This window comes from Nothoprocta perdicaria, unplaced genomic scaffold (genome assembly GCF_003342845.1).
Source record: "Nothoprocta perdicaria isolate Ctin4 unplaced genomic scaffold, notPer1 scaffold_44, whole genome shotgun sequence".
Lineage (NCBI taxonomy): Eukaryota > Metazoa > Chordata > Aves > Tinamiformes > Tinamidae > Nothoprocta > Nothoprocta perdicaria.
Window position 1 is genome coordinate 3,835,921 of NW_020455688.1, and position 16,167 is coordinate 3,852,087.

General features: G+C 41.5%; 1 protein-coding gene across 1 annotated transcript in view; it reads left to right on the top strand.

Annotated features, from left to right (window-relative positions):
• Positions 1–208: 208 nt before the first annotated feature.
• The window catches only part of RSBN1L (round spermatid basic protein 1 like), a 45,395-nt gene continuing 29,436 nt past the window's right edge, over positions 209–16,167 (top strand). The window contains exons 1-2 of the mRNA XM_026046354.1: positions 209–773; positions 11,295–11,408. Of these exons, the coding sequence (XP_025902139.1) occupies positions 209–773; positions 11,295–11,408 (679 nt within the window). The remainder of the gene's footprint in view (positions 774–11,294; positions 11,409–16,167) is intronic.

Genomic DNA, 16,167 nt, shown 5'->3' on the forward strand with positions numbered 1-16,167 from the left:
CCCTCCGCCGCCCGCGCTCCAACTGCGCACTCAGCCGAGCCCGCCGCCCCCAATCCCCAGAGAGCCCGCCCCCTTCTCCTCCTGCCATTGGCCCAGCGCGCTGTCTCTCCGGCCCTGCCCCCAGCCCATTGGGCGAGGCGGTGGCGCCCCCGCCTGCCCCTCCCAGCGCTGTCGGTTGAGGCGAGCGCGGAGTAAATAGGAGCCCAAAATGGCGGCGCCGCCGAGCCCGGTTCGCGGCGCGGCGTCGCCGGAGCAGGAGCCGTTCGGCGCCAGGGCCGCCCCGGACGCGAAGGCCTCGCGCGGCTCCCAGCCGGCCGCCAAGAAGCTGAAGGGCGCCGAGGAGCGGAGCCTGAAGGGCGCCAAGCGCCTCAACGGCGAAGGGGGCGGCGGCGCGAGCGGCAGGCAGCCGCCGCCGGCCGCCGTGCCCGGCTACAGCCTCCCCGCGGCCTGGAGCTTCCCCGCGCTGCAGCCCGGGCCCTCGGCGGCCGCGGGCGCCTTCGCCTTCCCGCCGCCGCTGCCGCGGAAGCTGCTGCCGCCCGCCGTGCTGCTGCCGGCGCCGTCGGCCGCCTTCGCGCAGCACCAGCACCGCCACCACCGGCACGGCCTGGCCGCGGCCGCCGAGGCGGGCGGCAGCGCCAGGCCCAAGAGGCCCAAGGAGAAGCGCGACAAGGAGAGGAGGAAGCACGGAGCGCTGCCCGCGCTGGCGGCGGGCGGCGATGGCGGCGGCGCGGCCCGCGAGGAGAACGGCGACGTGAAGCTGCTGCTGCAGAGAGGTGAGCGGCGGGAAATGGTGGCGGCCGCGCCGGGCCGCGGCTCGGCGGGCGCCGGCGGTGCTGTCAAAAAAGGGGGTGTGGAACCGGCCCTGGCGTCAGGCCGCGGCTGCCCCGGCCCGTGGGGGTTTCTTACCTATTAGGGAAATAAGCAGCGATCTGCCCGCAGAATGGGGGTTCTGTCCCCGCCGGGGCGGCGGGAAGGCAGAGGGCTGGGCGGCAGAAACAAGCTAAAACCCCAGCCGCCCTGCGGGGCCTGTTTACTGGCCTGTGGATTTTTGCGGGTAAACGCTACAGAGCATTGGAGACCAKGCAGTTAATATGTAGTGAGCTGCTCGTTCACCATCTCGGTTGTTTTCTTCTTCAGTTTATTGCAGTTCAATAGGCTAAAATGTTACAAAAACATACTTGAGGCCTTCAGAAGGTGGAAGGGGAGGAATTACTGGGTTACCTTATTCATGGGGCTGGGCAAAAATGGCTGTACCAGGTCAGGCAACGTACTGGCTAGACTGTTGCAGGAGGTGTTTGATAATGCTAAATGCCTGGGAAGTAGCATGCGATCATAGGCGAATATATCTGTTTTATTTCCTAGAAAGGCTTTCCCAGTTTCCAGTGATCCCAAACCAAACGTATTTTTATGCATGTGCAAAAGATACCAACAAATCACTKCAAGCATTCGCTCTGCTGTGTATTTTAAGCAGACCTTTTCTTTCAAATGAAATATAAATAATAATTCTTATACAGGCTTATGTTACCATACCTGTTCTTGCTGGATGAGCTAAGCTGGAGAGCAGTTGCTAACGTCAGCCTCTTCTTGTCTGTTGTTTATATCTTCTAGCTGCCATAGATTATTGCTGCTAATATTTTAGAATCRTTAGAATTCATTTAGATTAATTCTCAGATTCGTTAAAAGGCATTCGAAGTCATTTACCTTTGGATAGGTCTGCAATTACRTGTGTTCTCGTGGCTCAGCATGGCAGCCTGTTGTCATTGGGGTCTTTGGTTCTAGAAAAGTTCTGGTCTGCAAGTGGACTTAGCATGCAGCCTTTCTGTGTTTTCAATGTTTTATTTGAAGTATATTCTCTTTCGCCCCCATACCAAAATAACTTAGAAAAAGTCTTCAGAAATAATTTTTGATACATTTGTTTGATGTTGGTGAAGCCTCTTAGGTTTCAAGGATAGCTGCCAAGAAACTCCCATAGTAGCTTTCTTGAAAAACTATGAAAATAATAACTAGAGTCACTTTGGTTGCCCCTGTGTCCTACCAGTGTTACATGACTTTATTAACAAATCTCAGAGAAAAAGATTATAATAAAAGGATCAAAGATTTGTTTAGATTGATTAAAAAAAAAAAAAAATGAGCGAAGTGATGGTCTCGGCTGAATAACTGTTAATTGAACCCTCCTGTAAGCAGTGTTTGACCTTCTAGTAGAGACTCATCAATATTACTTATGGGAAGAATGTTTTCTTAAATAAAGTTCATATATTGACAGGGACAAATATTTGACTTCTTAGTTGCGGTTTTCTAAGAAGAGATGTTTTTTACCTTTATTTCTTGAAAATGGAGGTGCAGGAAGTAAAACTTTCCAAGATGGAATCCCTGTGTATAACATCAGTATCTCCATACTTCTGTTTAAAGGAAGTAGCTCCTGCAGTTTTAACTTGGTGACCTAGTTTCATGTGAAATTGAAGAACTTTACACTCAGTAACCTGTATATCCCTCATTTTCTTTCAGTATCTTCTGGAAAAAAAAAAAAAGTTCCCTGCTCTGGGAACATCCAGCCTTTTATTCTATTTTTTTTTCTAATATTTGACTGTAGATTAAAGAACAGATTTGTGCTGTAAATTCCTTGAATAATTTACTTTACAGAGTCTAATGGGAGAAAAAAGAGTCCCTGGTGGGCGAGGGAGGATGTGCAGAATCTGGAGGAAATGGAGGAAAATGAAGCAGAAGGTTTCAGGGTAGGGAGGGGTGGAGGAGGGAGAACTTGTGCCTTAGGACTGTGACATGTGCTCAAAGAAGATATCATAGGGAGTCCTGTGATATGGTGACATGGAACTAACGAATTTGAGGCTCTAATGTGAAAGAGAGGGAAAATGGCAAACAAAAACTGTGCAAGACGGAGACGATTTTGATCTTGGTGTGAGGAAGAAGGTACATGGGTAGATGCTGTAGGAAATGCAAGGAAGATTAAAGGAAGATGTAGTAGGAGGAGAGTAAAAAAACGGCACAGCCCCCAGATAGGACATCAAGGCGAATCAAAAGGATTCRGTATGATTAAACTGAGAAGCTGGTGCACACAGCTTTACATAGGAAATGGAGAAACACAGGATGCCACCTATATATGTAACAGGAGGAGTTCATAGAAGCCATGAAATGTGCAGCTAGAGGATGATACTCTCTAAAAATCAACTTAGTGCAGGGAAGTGTCCTCTTGCTGGAGTCTGCAGTTAGACAACCACATTGCTTTTACTGCTTTGAAAAAACAGCGTCATCATCATCATGCAGTTGGCAACATTGATTCTTATTTTTTCCCTTTTAGTATTCTGAACTGATACACATATCAKTGTAACACCTGCCAGAGAGAAAATTGTGCAAATGATGAGTAGATGTGCAGAAATCGTTAAAAGAAGCAAAATAGGAAAAGATCAGTAGGTAGAATGGGAGAAGCTCCCTCCATGTTTATTAGGCTCTGAAAATCTCCATCCTTTCACCAGCAGTTGAAGTGCAGAGGCAGTACTCAGGGGTGCAACGAATAGAGTGGAATTCCAAGTAGAACTTGCTGCTGACAAGGGAACCCACGTCCCTGAACTGGGAGGAATAAAGAAAGGAAAAAAAATACCCCCGAGAGCTAAAATTTTTCCTTTGCTAGCAGTTATGACTCTGGTTTTGAAGCACTTTCTTTTTCTGAGTGATTTAAAGGCTTGAAGGTTGGTGGATGAGGTTTTTTTTTAAAAAAAAAAAAAAAAAAAACCAAAAAAACCACCCCAGAAATTTCACAAAAAGAAATACAGAAATTTAGGTAAGTCTTAAGCAGGTTTTCACTTTGAGATTTTTCTGGTGCTTTCTTTCAGTGGCAGGACCTTTAAATTATAAAGTCATAACTGGGCTTTGCAGCTTATGCTTTGGTTAAATGGACAAAGTAGAAAGAAGCTTTCTGAGATAACATAGAAAATCCAGGTGCAGACCTGGAGCAAGGATGCAGAGACTTTTTTGCCTTAGGCCTGGCTTATTCTGCATCCATGAGGCTTAGAATATTTAAAGTGCCTTAAATTTTACATGACAAACATGTTTTGATAGCGGAATTAAAAGTTGTGCAATTATTTTTTCTTTCTAAACATAGTGCAAATCTGACAGAGAGGACTGCTATTCCACTTCATGACTGTACCAGTTCAGTTGACTTAACTGCAGCTCTGCTTTAGCAGTTCAAAGCTGAAGTTGTTTTCTTAACTGCACAAAACTCTTACAGCCACTCCCTGCTTGATCAGCTTATGGTTGTCCAGAGATTTTTTAGTTTTTTTTTCTGTTTTGTTACACAGGCACAGGGTGTGAGCCACACACATCAGCCATCTTTTCTGTTTCTTGCCATTTGTTAGAATTTTGTGTACAATTTCCCTCTGGCTCCCTGTTTTGTAATAATCCCTTTGCTGATAAGATTTCCTTAGTGTGCAAGCAATTACGAAATGAGACTAATCCTTTTAACTTGCTGWTGGAGCTCCCATGTGAGCAAGAAAGCAACGTTGAGCATAGTGCTGTAGCTTTTGCTTTTTTGTTGTTGTATGTGGGGGGTTTCTGTTCTTTTTTGTCTTTTTTTCCTCCCCTCCTGCTGTCTCTGAAGTGTAGGTTGGGTTTTAGATGAATGTTCACCAGTGATTCCTCTGAATACTTTGTTGTTTAGGCATTCATAAAACTTCTAGTTGTAATGTTTTGTATTTTTAAAATATAGCTCTTTTCAGACTTGTTATTAAATTCACAATGCGTCTAGTGCAAAATTCACTGTATACTTTGATTTACCAAAGTAGGTTGGAGAAAGTCTTCCTGTTTTCTGGGACTGGAACCTTGCATCTATTGAGTAACTTGATTTTTCTTCTGCAAAGTGCTTTTCTCTTCATTTTACTTCTGTTTCCTTTCCTGTTCTTATTGTGTGGGTTTTTTTTTTTAATTTTTTTTTTAATTCCTTTCAGTGTAGTGGAAACTCTGGTTCTAGAGCAGGAAATAATTCTCTCAAACTTCTTAAACTCATCAGTCTGATCTTTTCTGAATTTGTTAATACACTTCTGTTTAGATACATCACGGTGATTGGCAATGCTCAGAAAGCATTTAGAGTTTTGTGTGTGGTATATGTGGTGAAGAGGGACCTCTTGGATTTCTTCGGCTGTTCAAGACCTACATGCAGCTCAGTTCTGAGGGCTGAAGTTAGCATTGATGGAAGAATCAAATGCTGAAGTGAACGTGAGGGCATTAGTCTTTCTTCTGAGGGATTTCCCCTTTTTTTATAAAATCACCATGAAACATTGCAAGATCAAACACATTTTTTTCTTTTTTTCCTCTTTTCTTTTTGTAAATTAGAAAACAAGAGTTCCTCTGGTGCCCTGGAATCTGACCCTACATGTAAATTATGCAGCAGATATTTATTCTTGTTGTAAAACAACAAACAATTTATCCGAGTTGAAACAAAATTGGTAGATTAAAACAYTGGATCTGAAACTGCTTGTAGAGGCCTTGTCTGCAGCTGCGAGGTCATGTTCTTCACTTCTGGTTTCTGATGCAACTCCCCTGCATTGGGACTCAAACTTGCCCATTTGGTTTTGTGTGTAGGAGGCTTTCTTCAGAACTGCAAAGATTACATTCCTTACAAGTATTTGGATTCTAAAGGGGGTTTTCTTTCCCCTTCACTGAAGGCTGGTTGGGGAAATGTTCTCGCTTGCTAAGGGGTTTTTGATGGTTTTGATTTTAAACCTTAATTACTAGTGAGTATGTCAGCCAAGTATTTCTAGCTGTCGGAAAGAAAAACGAGCAGGCTTTTCATGTCTCTAAAGCACTGCCTGGGTGTTTCATAGTCGCTGAGCCAGGGAGCCTGCTCTCCTGTGTACGCCCTTTGACATAATACAAGTGCAAGCATCAAAATCCTTTGTGTGTCTGCATAATCAGATAAACGTGGCTCCTGGAGGTTTTATTTTTATGGGTATTTGTATTAAAGGGAGGAGCGAGCTGACAGGAGGAATGCAGAGTGTTCTTGTCCTCCGCTGCTTCCTTCCAGTTACACTGCTGTTGGTGTCGACTGTATTGATGGTGTCCATCAACAGTAGTTTGTAAATATTGTGCCTGATGTGCAGAGACAGCCTTTAAATCAAAGGGAGGAGAGTGAGGCAGAGCACTATGGGTGTAATCTTTGACTGACTACTAATGTGGGTTACCATCTGGAAAGCTGATGCAAAGCAGCTGCAGCTTTTGGCATCCACCAAGGTTCAAGAACTTCTTTCTTTCAGTGCTAAGGCAGACTTGGTTGAGCTCGTACGTAGGCTTAAAGATGCAGTTTTCACGGTGTGACTGCTACTGCATTGCACATAATTCTTTGCAGAACACCTCACTTTGCTTACTCTAATTTACTTGTTGCTCTTTGGAAGGCTTTTAGTAGAGGTGGAGGCCTCCTGATTGCCCATCTGAAGTAGGAAAGGCTGATCTATGAATTTGTGTTATTTGATTGACTGCTTATGAAATCATTGGGTATGGCAAGGCTTGTCACCAGGTATTTGGAAACAGAAGGTATTTCTGTAGCCTCTAGGTGTAATTGACTGTTTACCTTATAAATACACTATGATTTCATTTCTCTTATTTATGTGCTTACTCTGACATCCTGAAAAAGCAGAAACTTCCTGGTTGGAAGCAGAAGCATGCGAGTAAGTCAGAATTCAGACCAGTTCATGCATTTGCTGTAGACTGAAGAAGTACCAAGTGTTCTACTTCACCTTCCTGAATAGCATCTAAGGAAATGTGATTTTTTTCCTGTATGTAGCTTATCTTTATGTATACTGCTGCTGCTACATTTCAGTCAGGGCTGTACTGCTACCATGTGACACAGATTTTTTTTTTCCTTTTATTTTCTTTAAATAGTGACCCTCTTGTATGATTGTGAACACAAAATCTAGATATCTCTTCCTTCCAAGTGTGGTGTGTATTTCATTTCCTAGGTATTTATTTCTGCAGAACTCTAGAAGTGAAAGGGTTAGCAGGGTTATAAATAGAGACTTTTTTTTTCTCCTTTCTTCGGGAGCTAAAARTTGAAAGCTAAGGAACAAGCCTAACTCTTCCTGGACCTTCTGTAACTGTATCCTACTAAGCTCCTACTGAGCTTGGAGAATGGAATTTCTCCATTTTTAGTCCTAAAAGGGGATATCTGTTCAGACCAAGATCAGTTATTTCCTGAGCTGTAAATTTTACTTCATATGCTTTTGACAGAGAGGGTAAAAAGCCTTTTTATAGGGAGAAATTACTTTGTGAAAAGACGTGGAGTTCTTCCCCCTTCCCATGGGATATATGCTTCATGCTTGTGACTGGATTTACTTAAATTCTATGTATTTCAGAACAGGAAACGTGTGTACCCACTGCAAAAGCAGATAGTAAAATGAGTAGAGATAGGAGAAGCCTGTAAGATTTAATATGCTGTAATAATGAAACAAAATATTTATATGCAGTAATAAATAACAAGTTAATTAACGGTTATCTCTTGCAGGAATAATTTTTGTCTATATGACAGTGACAGATGTGACTTAATATAACTTCTGCCTATGGGAGCTATGTCCCTGGAAATGATCATTTGAAGAGTAAGGTGATGGTTTGTAGGCCATCGATTTCTTTGGGCATTCGGTGTCATGAGAACATGACTGGGCAGTAGCATCAGGCTAGTGAGAAATGGCCACCAGCTGCCTCTGTGCAATATAGCGAGGAGAAACAAGATCATGTTGACTGTGGCCATGTTGAGAATTAGGTATGGTTGAGTTCATGGATTGTTTTAAGCTTAAGGATTTAGGTACTGGAAAGAGAAAACATAAAACGATTAGTTTTGTGTAGTAGAGTAGCGATTGGGTTTTTTTCCGGACAGGCTTCTTGAACTGCATTTTATGTTGGTATCCTCTATAGATACTTCCTTTTTCATACTCTTACTTGAGTTGTCAGCCATGCTGCCTTCAATCTCAATCTCTCTCTCTTTAAAATGAATGTATCCAATATTAAACAACCATATCTTCATACCCTACATATACACAATCTTTAAAATGTATTTAATAACTCTGCATATATGTTAAGAAGATACAGATGTCTAATATTTCCCTTGATTTCTCTTTTAAATCCTACTTTATTTCCTTGAAATGGGAAAAAACACATGAAGTTTAGTGTTAACATTTCAATTCCTTAGGAAGAGGGGGAGAGAGAGAGAGAGAGAGAGAGAGAGAGAGAGAGAGATCAGATTTTTGTTAATGAGAATTTTCTTGTGAGGAAGTGAGATTTGGACTGACATGGTGTATGACTGGGGTACACTGGTGCTTTATGTTAGGAAAGAAACTATAAGAGATCTTGCTGCTTGAGAGTCTGAAAGAGCTCTAGCCCTTATTAAACTGTGTGAGTGTCATATGGTAGGAGCATGCTGGRGCAGCAGATGTAAAAAGTATATGGAGATATGTACAAATGTAGGGAAACTCTGTTTGAGAAACCTCACTTGCCTTTCCTTGCAAATCTCTGTATCATGTGCATGTGTTCATTGAATTCATTGACTTGAATGACTACTAGAACTTTTAAACTTACTGACTTGGCAAACCAGTGTAGCCAAAATGAAGTCGATTTTGTGGTAAGCTTAATCTTATTAAAATTTGGAGCAGTTTTACTTCTTCAACCCATTGAAAGCTGTGAAACTGTAATTCTGCTCCTGCGGAAGTGATCTGTGGGCAAGATTTGCTTGTGTTCTGTTGGTCAGACTAGAAAATACTTTTTTCTTTAAACTTATAAACAGAACATACTAGAGCTGAGAAATAAGACCAAGTGCAAAGTTATACAATGACTCATGTCAGCATAGACTTCATAATGTTAAATTGTACTTTGCCTGCTATCATCTATTGGTTGTATATATTTGCTGTGGGGAAAGAAGCCTGAGAATTTGTATGTTTTATTTGGGATTCTTTGCTGTTCTTGACTTACATTGGGCTGTACTTTGGYCTAATTGTGGTACTGTGATATATCTGTATTTTTAAGAAGCACAATAGTTGAACTTCATTTTTTTTTWAAAAAAAAACCTTCCTCAGCTGCCTTTACATGTCACTCATGGCCACTGAGGTACTTTGACTTGCTTGCAGATCTTCCCAGAGCCTGTCATAGGACATTACTTGCCTTCCTTTTTTTTTTTTGTCTCCTAATTACTTTCTAGATGTGAAAATAAACTAGAGGCTCTTTATAACGTTTTCAGCTTTTTCTCTCTTTCTTTGTGTTGCTTCTGACAAATTTGCAAGATTCATTGGTCTGTGATACCATTCATGAGACTACAATAAAGGGCTTCTTTCAGCCTTGCTCTCAGCCTGCCTCAACAAGGCTCAGCATTTGTATATGCTCTTCAGTCCTTCTTTGACTTCTGYTATTGCTTAGGATTCAAGTGTGCCTCTTAACAATATGCAAGTATGAGGTAAAATTAAGCCTTCTCATCATGATGATAATCCTGACCGGACTGAATGTGCTTTGCCAATTATAAATCAAGCCTCCTTGTTCAGTGGCTCTCTGCTTTGACAGCATTAAACTCTTGTGTGATTTCTTGTTTCRTGTTTTTGAGTTGAGTTTTGAGTTTCATCTTTTGAGGGGATTTAAAAAAACACTTCRTGGAGGGGAGGGAGAGGAGTGAACAGGCTGGAGAAGAATTCTGTCTATAGTTAGTTTGGAGTGTAGGAGAAACTYGCCTGTCATACAGGCGCATGGACCACCTCCTTTCCATCTCTTGACCTGCTAGGCTGTTTTTTAACATGATCCTGTTAGTTGCCTGAATCAAAGATTTTTGTATAGTTTGAATCATGGACAATTTATTCTTAATAATCTTTGTGCCAGGATAGTTTCTATCCTCTCTTCATTACTTATCCTGGTCTGCATATAGTCAGTCACATCTCAGTTACTGCATTTTTGTTTTCTTTTTTTTCTCTCCCAACTTTTTTCAACAATTTGTGTAGCTTTGTTAGAAAACTCCCAGAAGGGACTGATAAGGGTGCTGGGGAAATATTGCTGTAAGCACTTATGTGGATTACTGTTAGCCCCCTGCATCTTTTAAGCAATTTTTTTTTTTGTGAACTGTTGTTAATAGATATAGAACACCATATATTGCCTCCTAGATCTGAAGGATCTTTTTAGTTTTGATGAATTTTATAGTCTGTTAGAAGTGAAGATGTCTTCTGCTTTTCTTTAAGGTGAATGTTTGAGGAAAGGCAGTTAGATTTCTCCTTGCTTCCTTCTGGGRCTTATAATGGAAGTACTATAAATTAAACATTAGGATTGTTTATCAGTGATATTACTGAGAAAGTATTAGGTACCTAAGAGGTAGCATTATGTAAAAGCAGGAAGTCAGATTTCATCTTCCAGAGGTTAAAARAGCTCAATAAACATTTACAGCAGGGACATGGTTTCAGACCAAGAAACCATTTGTGAAGCACTAGTTGCAGGGAATCTGAAGAAATYAGTTTTACCTGGGCTTAAATGCATGGACTTGAAACTAATTTTGTCTAAAAAAGATTAGTCCTTGAAACTACGAATTCCAAGGGATCTGATATTTTCATGTAGAAAACAGCACCGAATCTGCTGATGCAGATTTGGGGGCAAGCAAGGGAGACACCTGAGTATTTATCTGCTGTGAAAAATATTTTATTTTTTCGACAAATACTAGATGTAATTCATTCCCTTTCCATTTCATACTTGACTCTAATTAYATCTTACTGTTGTTAATGCACTAGTGTAACACGTAAACTAATGTAAATGATCTTGCAGGTGACAAATTTGGTTGACGTGTTCATTTCAAACTATGTGGTAGTTGAAAGCACTATCAAGTTTACAGTATGTGGAGATGGCTATGTAGAGCTTTTAGTGCCTACACACATGCAAGAAAGTACAAACYTAGACTGTTGCATGTCTCCCTTTTTCCTCACCTTCTATCTAATGCATTTAAATTGAATCTCAAGAAATGAGGGCTGCTTACAGAAGGAAGCTGAGGAAAGTGTAGTGTTACTGAGGAAGCAAAACGTGCTCTCTTGACTGCATAGTCAGTGCTGAGTCGTCGCATGCAGTTCCAGTGTAACAGAAACAAAACTTGTCTGGGTTCAATAAGCTTATGTTGGATTACGCAACAGATAAATATTAGCTTTTCTGCTATAAGTCCTGGGATTTCCTCATAACTCCTTTTATCCCCTTAATAGGGCTTGCGTAAGAGTAATATGAAACGTGCATGGGACAATTACAGTTCAAGTTTTCTATTCCCACTTAATTGTAAAATATTTGCATTGCAGCTCAAATCAAAGACAAAATAAAAGAAAGGGATAAGAAGCARAAAGAGAAGAAGAAGCACAAAATAATGAATGAAATCAAGAAAGAAAACGGGGAGGTCAAATTATTGCAGAAAGGTAGGTTCAAACCACACGGGTTTTTCTTTGTAGTACTTCAGAAATTTCATAGTTGSATTGGATGCTCAATTTTGTTTCTTATTTAAGTTAAATCATGTTTTCCATAGAATTGAGCAGTTTATATAAAGGCTGCAAATTCAAACTTAATTTTTATAGGAAACTGTTATTGCATGGAGGGGAAACAAATATACGTGGTTGCAGGTCTGATGCAGTATGGTGAAGACTTTTAGGAATGGTGCTGAATACTGTATCTTCTCCATACAGTTGCTATAGTTGCAATTTCTTATACTGCAGAAAGGAAGAAAKGAATCCAGGTTATGTTTTATATCTAATATTAAATGCATGAAACTACAGAACTTAGGGATTCTCATTTGGGAACACAGTCAAATTCTTAATCTTTTTTCTTTTTTTTAAAGAAAAAGGAAAGCAGACTTGCGCACTAGTCTTAATTTTGGCTCATTCCTACAACTTCAGAATCTAATTAAGTCATATCTGTTTGTACACTGTTTCAACATTGAATCTCAAAATCGCAAAATAGTCAAGTTTGGAAGAGGCTTCTTGATCTAGTCGACACCCAGCTGCTCAAAGCAGGGTCACTTTGAGCAGGTTATTCAGGACCAGGGCTCGTTAAGTTCTCAATATCTCAATATCTGCAAGCTCTCTGGGCCACCCTGGTGTTCTCAAGCACTCTGGGAGTTTAAAAAAAAAAAAAAAAAAAGTGTGGGTTTTTTTTTTTCCCTTGGGTTTAATGGAATTTCTTGTGTTTCAGTTTGTGCCCATTATCTCTTGTCCTGGCACTGGATTCTGAGAGGAGTCTAGTTCTCTCCCCTGCACTTGCATGGATATTTAGCTCTCTGCTGGCTGAAGTCCCAGCCTGCTCAGCCTCTCCTCACGTGATGGGCAGATGCTACAGTCCCTCAGTGACCTTCATGGCCCTTTGCCGTTCTGTGGGAGACCTGTGGGTCTCCTGTCCTGGGGAGCCCAGAGTTGGACCTAGTGTTCAGGTGTGGCCTCTCTAGGGCTACACGGTGGGGAAGGATCCCGCCCTTGTSCTGCTGGCAAGTGGTTATTATTATTTTTTTAATAGGAAGTTTTGTGCAGAGAAATCTTGTCACGTGGCTGGGGGTTAGTAGAGGTTCTGAAAGAAGAAGAAAAAAGATTAATAGGCATTATTTGCTTTCAATATCACTTGTATGGCTTTCTTTAAGTGTCAGTTCTAATTTGATCTTTACTCATAATGGAGCACAGCAATTTCTAAAAATGCAGTTAGGAGACACATTCTGAGCATGGGCTTCTGCAAGGTTCAGTGCCCTGGTTTATGGAATGTGAGAGCCCAGGGAAGAGGGTAGAGTGAATGTCTGTATCTTACTGGCATGGAGAGCTGTAAGTGCAGATTGTTTCTGTGAAGTCTCTTTTGTCTTTTGGGAAAAAATGACATATTGTCCCTAATGAAACTCCAGCGTGCATGTGTCTTGTGTGGTGTGTTATTTTGGTCTGGTTTCTTTTTTTTTTTTTTTTTTTTTTTTTTTTTTTTTTGAGATGGATTTTCCATGGGAATTACCAACTTTACATCTAAGATGAGACCTGCCTCTCTGAGTCAAAAAAGTGCCTTTTTTTCTTCCACCCATTTTCTTTTCTTTCCCTGGTCCACTGTATTTTGTATTTGGACTTTAAGGGAGGTGTTGAAGGACTCATGTGAAATTGTGAAGGACTCGTGAAGTCACTTGTGTGACTTCCAGTGCTAGTGAGAGAGAACCRAGAGGAGCCACCACTGCTCGTCTCTGACGAATGCTGCTTTGGCATTTGGGGGCAGATCTTAGCTAAGGGCCAGTGGGGCAGCACCRCTATTAAAGTTGGTCTTGCTGGAGGTGGGGTCTGAGCTTGAAGCAGAAGTCTGGTGGCCTTTCAGATTGATGTGCRTTTGGGGGGTGTGTCCTTTTTTTTAGTCACTTTCTGCAAAGCAAATGAGCTTTCCTATGATTTACTAGTTGGAAAAGGTCTGAACTAGTGGTCTGAAGGCTCTGAGTCTGGTAACCTGTGAGCAGCGGTTTCATTTTTGTGAGATGAAGAATGTAGAAATAATTGCAGGTTTTTACTGACTTCAAATGCATTGAATTCCAAGGTAAAGCTTCAGAGAATTGCAGTGCTGTCACCCTTGMAGGAGCTCTTCCTCTGAGAACTGTTTCTCCCTTCCAGGCATTGCCAGTGTATGTCTTTGACAGGTAAATTTCTGGGTGAGTCCAGCTGGTTGAGTGCACAGAAATATTTTCCTTTCCTTCATAAGCTGGTGCTTATGTGAAGTGATTGTGGGTTGCAGTTTAACTTCCATGTCACAGATCAACTAAAATGCTGTCAAGTTGGTGCAAAACTCAAATGAAATCCGAGTGAGTTACTGCACTGTCTTTAAAGATGCACCACTGTAGTTTCTCCGTAGCAGAGTGAAAAATACTGGTAGAGCAGTGTGTTTGGGAAGCTTTTTTTGCAGCTTGTGAAGAAAACTTTATTGTATTAAAGTGCAAAAGGCTAAAATGCTCCCACAAAATATTTTAAAATCCAGAAATGCATAAAACTGCACAAAACTACATTGACAATTAAGACTGCCATGGCTTTCAGTAGATTCTTCTTGTTATCCTCAGAACAGAATAACAAACGATTCTGCTTATGCCTTTCTGCACTCCTCAGTTTCCATTCCTGCTTTTGGTCTAGATGGGAATTCAGTTCTGCTTTGGTTATAGATATATTTAGAGAGCAGAGAGGTAGAAGTATAGAAGGAGCAGCATGTTGCCTGCCAGTACTTTGTTTTCAGTGTAGTAACCTAAGTGACTAGACTCTAGATACTGTTTACAGACTTTCCTTTCAGTTTATCATAGAAGAATTAACTGAAGAATATTTCCTTTTTATTWTATCTGTTTATCTATCACTCTGTAAATCTCTGCTGCTCTTAGAACATCCCAATAAGCTTTTCCTGATGAGTGTGCTTAATGGGTAGCCTGCTAGGATCTTCCCGGGATTACCGGTGACTCTGGCTAGGAAGCAGTTAGTTAATTAAATGTTGWAGGAGCCAATTCCTTTCTGGGTGGTGGTGACTTTTCTTGCATCCTGTGTTTGCATATGTGGACATTGCTTGTGTACATGTTAAGCTATTGAACCAGAAGGTATTGGTGCATTTTCTGAAATTTTTGGAAAGTTATTCTCAATGTGGCAGTGACCTTTCAGTTAGGAAAAGGCTAAGGCAACATAAAATAGAACTATTTCATGCATTTTAGATTTGACTTTTTTGATGTTTTGGAAACTTTAAAGCTCTGAATTATAGAGCCACTAATGCAACAAGAYAGCATTCATTTCTGGGGTGTATTCCTTGCTACTCGCTTTGTTTCTTTGGCTATGTACTGAGATGCACCAAAGTTCCATGTGTTTTGCCTTTTTCCAAGCATGCAGTCTATTAGTTTTTCAATCTGCTGGCAGTTTGTCTTCCTCTGTAGTCACTGTGGAGTTARGAGAATGAGACTGCGTGCATCTTGTTTCTGTTCAGAATTCTGTGTTCCTACTTCAACTGCTTTAGGAGATGAGCTCTCCTGACAGATTCCATTTGAGCTGTTTGGAATGTTTTTTCATGAACTCAATTAAATAAGATAATTTTGTACTTTGACTTTTAATTATCTAGCCATCTGGCCAATGCAAACTAGTTTTTTCTCATGCTTTCTCATGCTGCGCACGCGCCTGCGCGCGCGCGCTCTCTCTCTCTCTCTCCTGTTTTTAGTCGACAGTATGTGGCAGTGCATCAAAGAACATGTGTCCTTGCTAAGACTGCATGTCCTAATGGAGAGCTGCTTGGATGTCCCTGATTTAAGCTGTATTGCAATTGCATGYGGCTGTGAATATTAAACTCAATGGAATATGCAAGGGAAGACTTCCTCTCTCTCTGGTTTTAATGGGATATCTGTGCACTAAACAGTGAAGGCCGGGCCAGAAGAACACCTGCAGAGCTGTGTCATAGTAAAGTTCGGAAACATCATTAGCTTTAGAGTGAATTGTGAGGAGAACTCTTGAGCTGTGTGTCTGCTCACATGGGACAATGATAAATAACTGAAGGTGGTAAATTGGGGGGTTACCTCTTACCTCTCCTCTTACTGGAGAGCAACAGGTTGGACTTGCAGCGCTGCAGAAGGCAACAGGATCAGACTGGAGATAAAGGTGGGAGTAGCCAGACTCATCTCTCGCACAGCCCAAGTTGCGCGCCAGCAGCTGGTGGCTTTTGCTGTGATCTTTCATGTGCTGTGGAGCAAATARGAAGGTGCTGTGTTTCAGTCCTTGCAAAAATCTAGGAAATACGGAGCCTGTGCAGACTCGTGTGTCTGCGCTGCGGTGGTCCTTGCACTGCTTCCTCCTCTTCTTCCTGCCAAGTGTAGCACAGCTCTCTCCAGCTTTGGAAATGAGTTCTCCCAAAGCTGGGACAGGAAGATTGGCTATACCTACTGGCTGCAGGTGTAAATTGTTGTTTCTTGTACCTGTCAGGAGGCAGCTAGAAAACCATGATAAAATTGTATTTTTTCAAGTGTGTCTGTGTGTGTGTGGGGGGGGGGGGGGGGGGSGGGGGRGGATGTTTAACAATTCCTCTAAGAACTTTTTGGGACCATAACCTTGAAGTCAAGAGTTGTCGAGGAAAACCACCATTACAGTTGAAAAAAGCCGTCAAAATGGGAGTTCTGTGGCCTCTGTATGCAGAATTTCAAGTTAAATTATCTCATTAACAAAACAC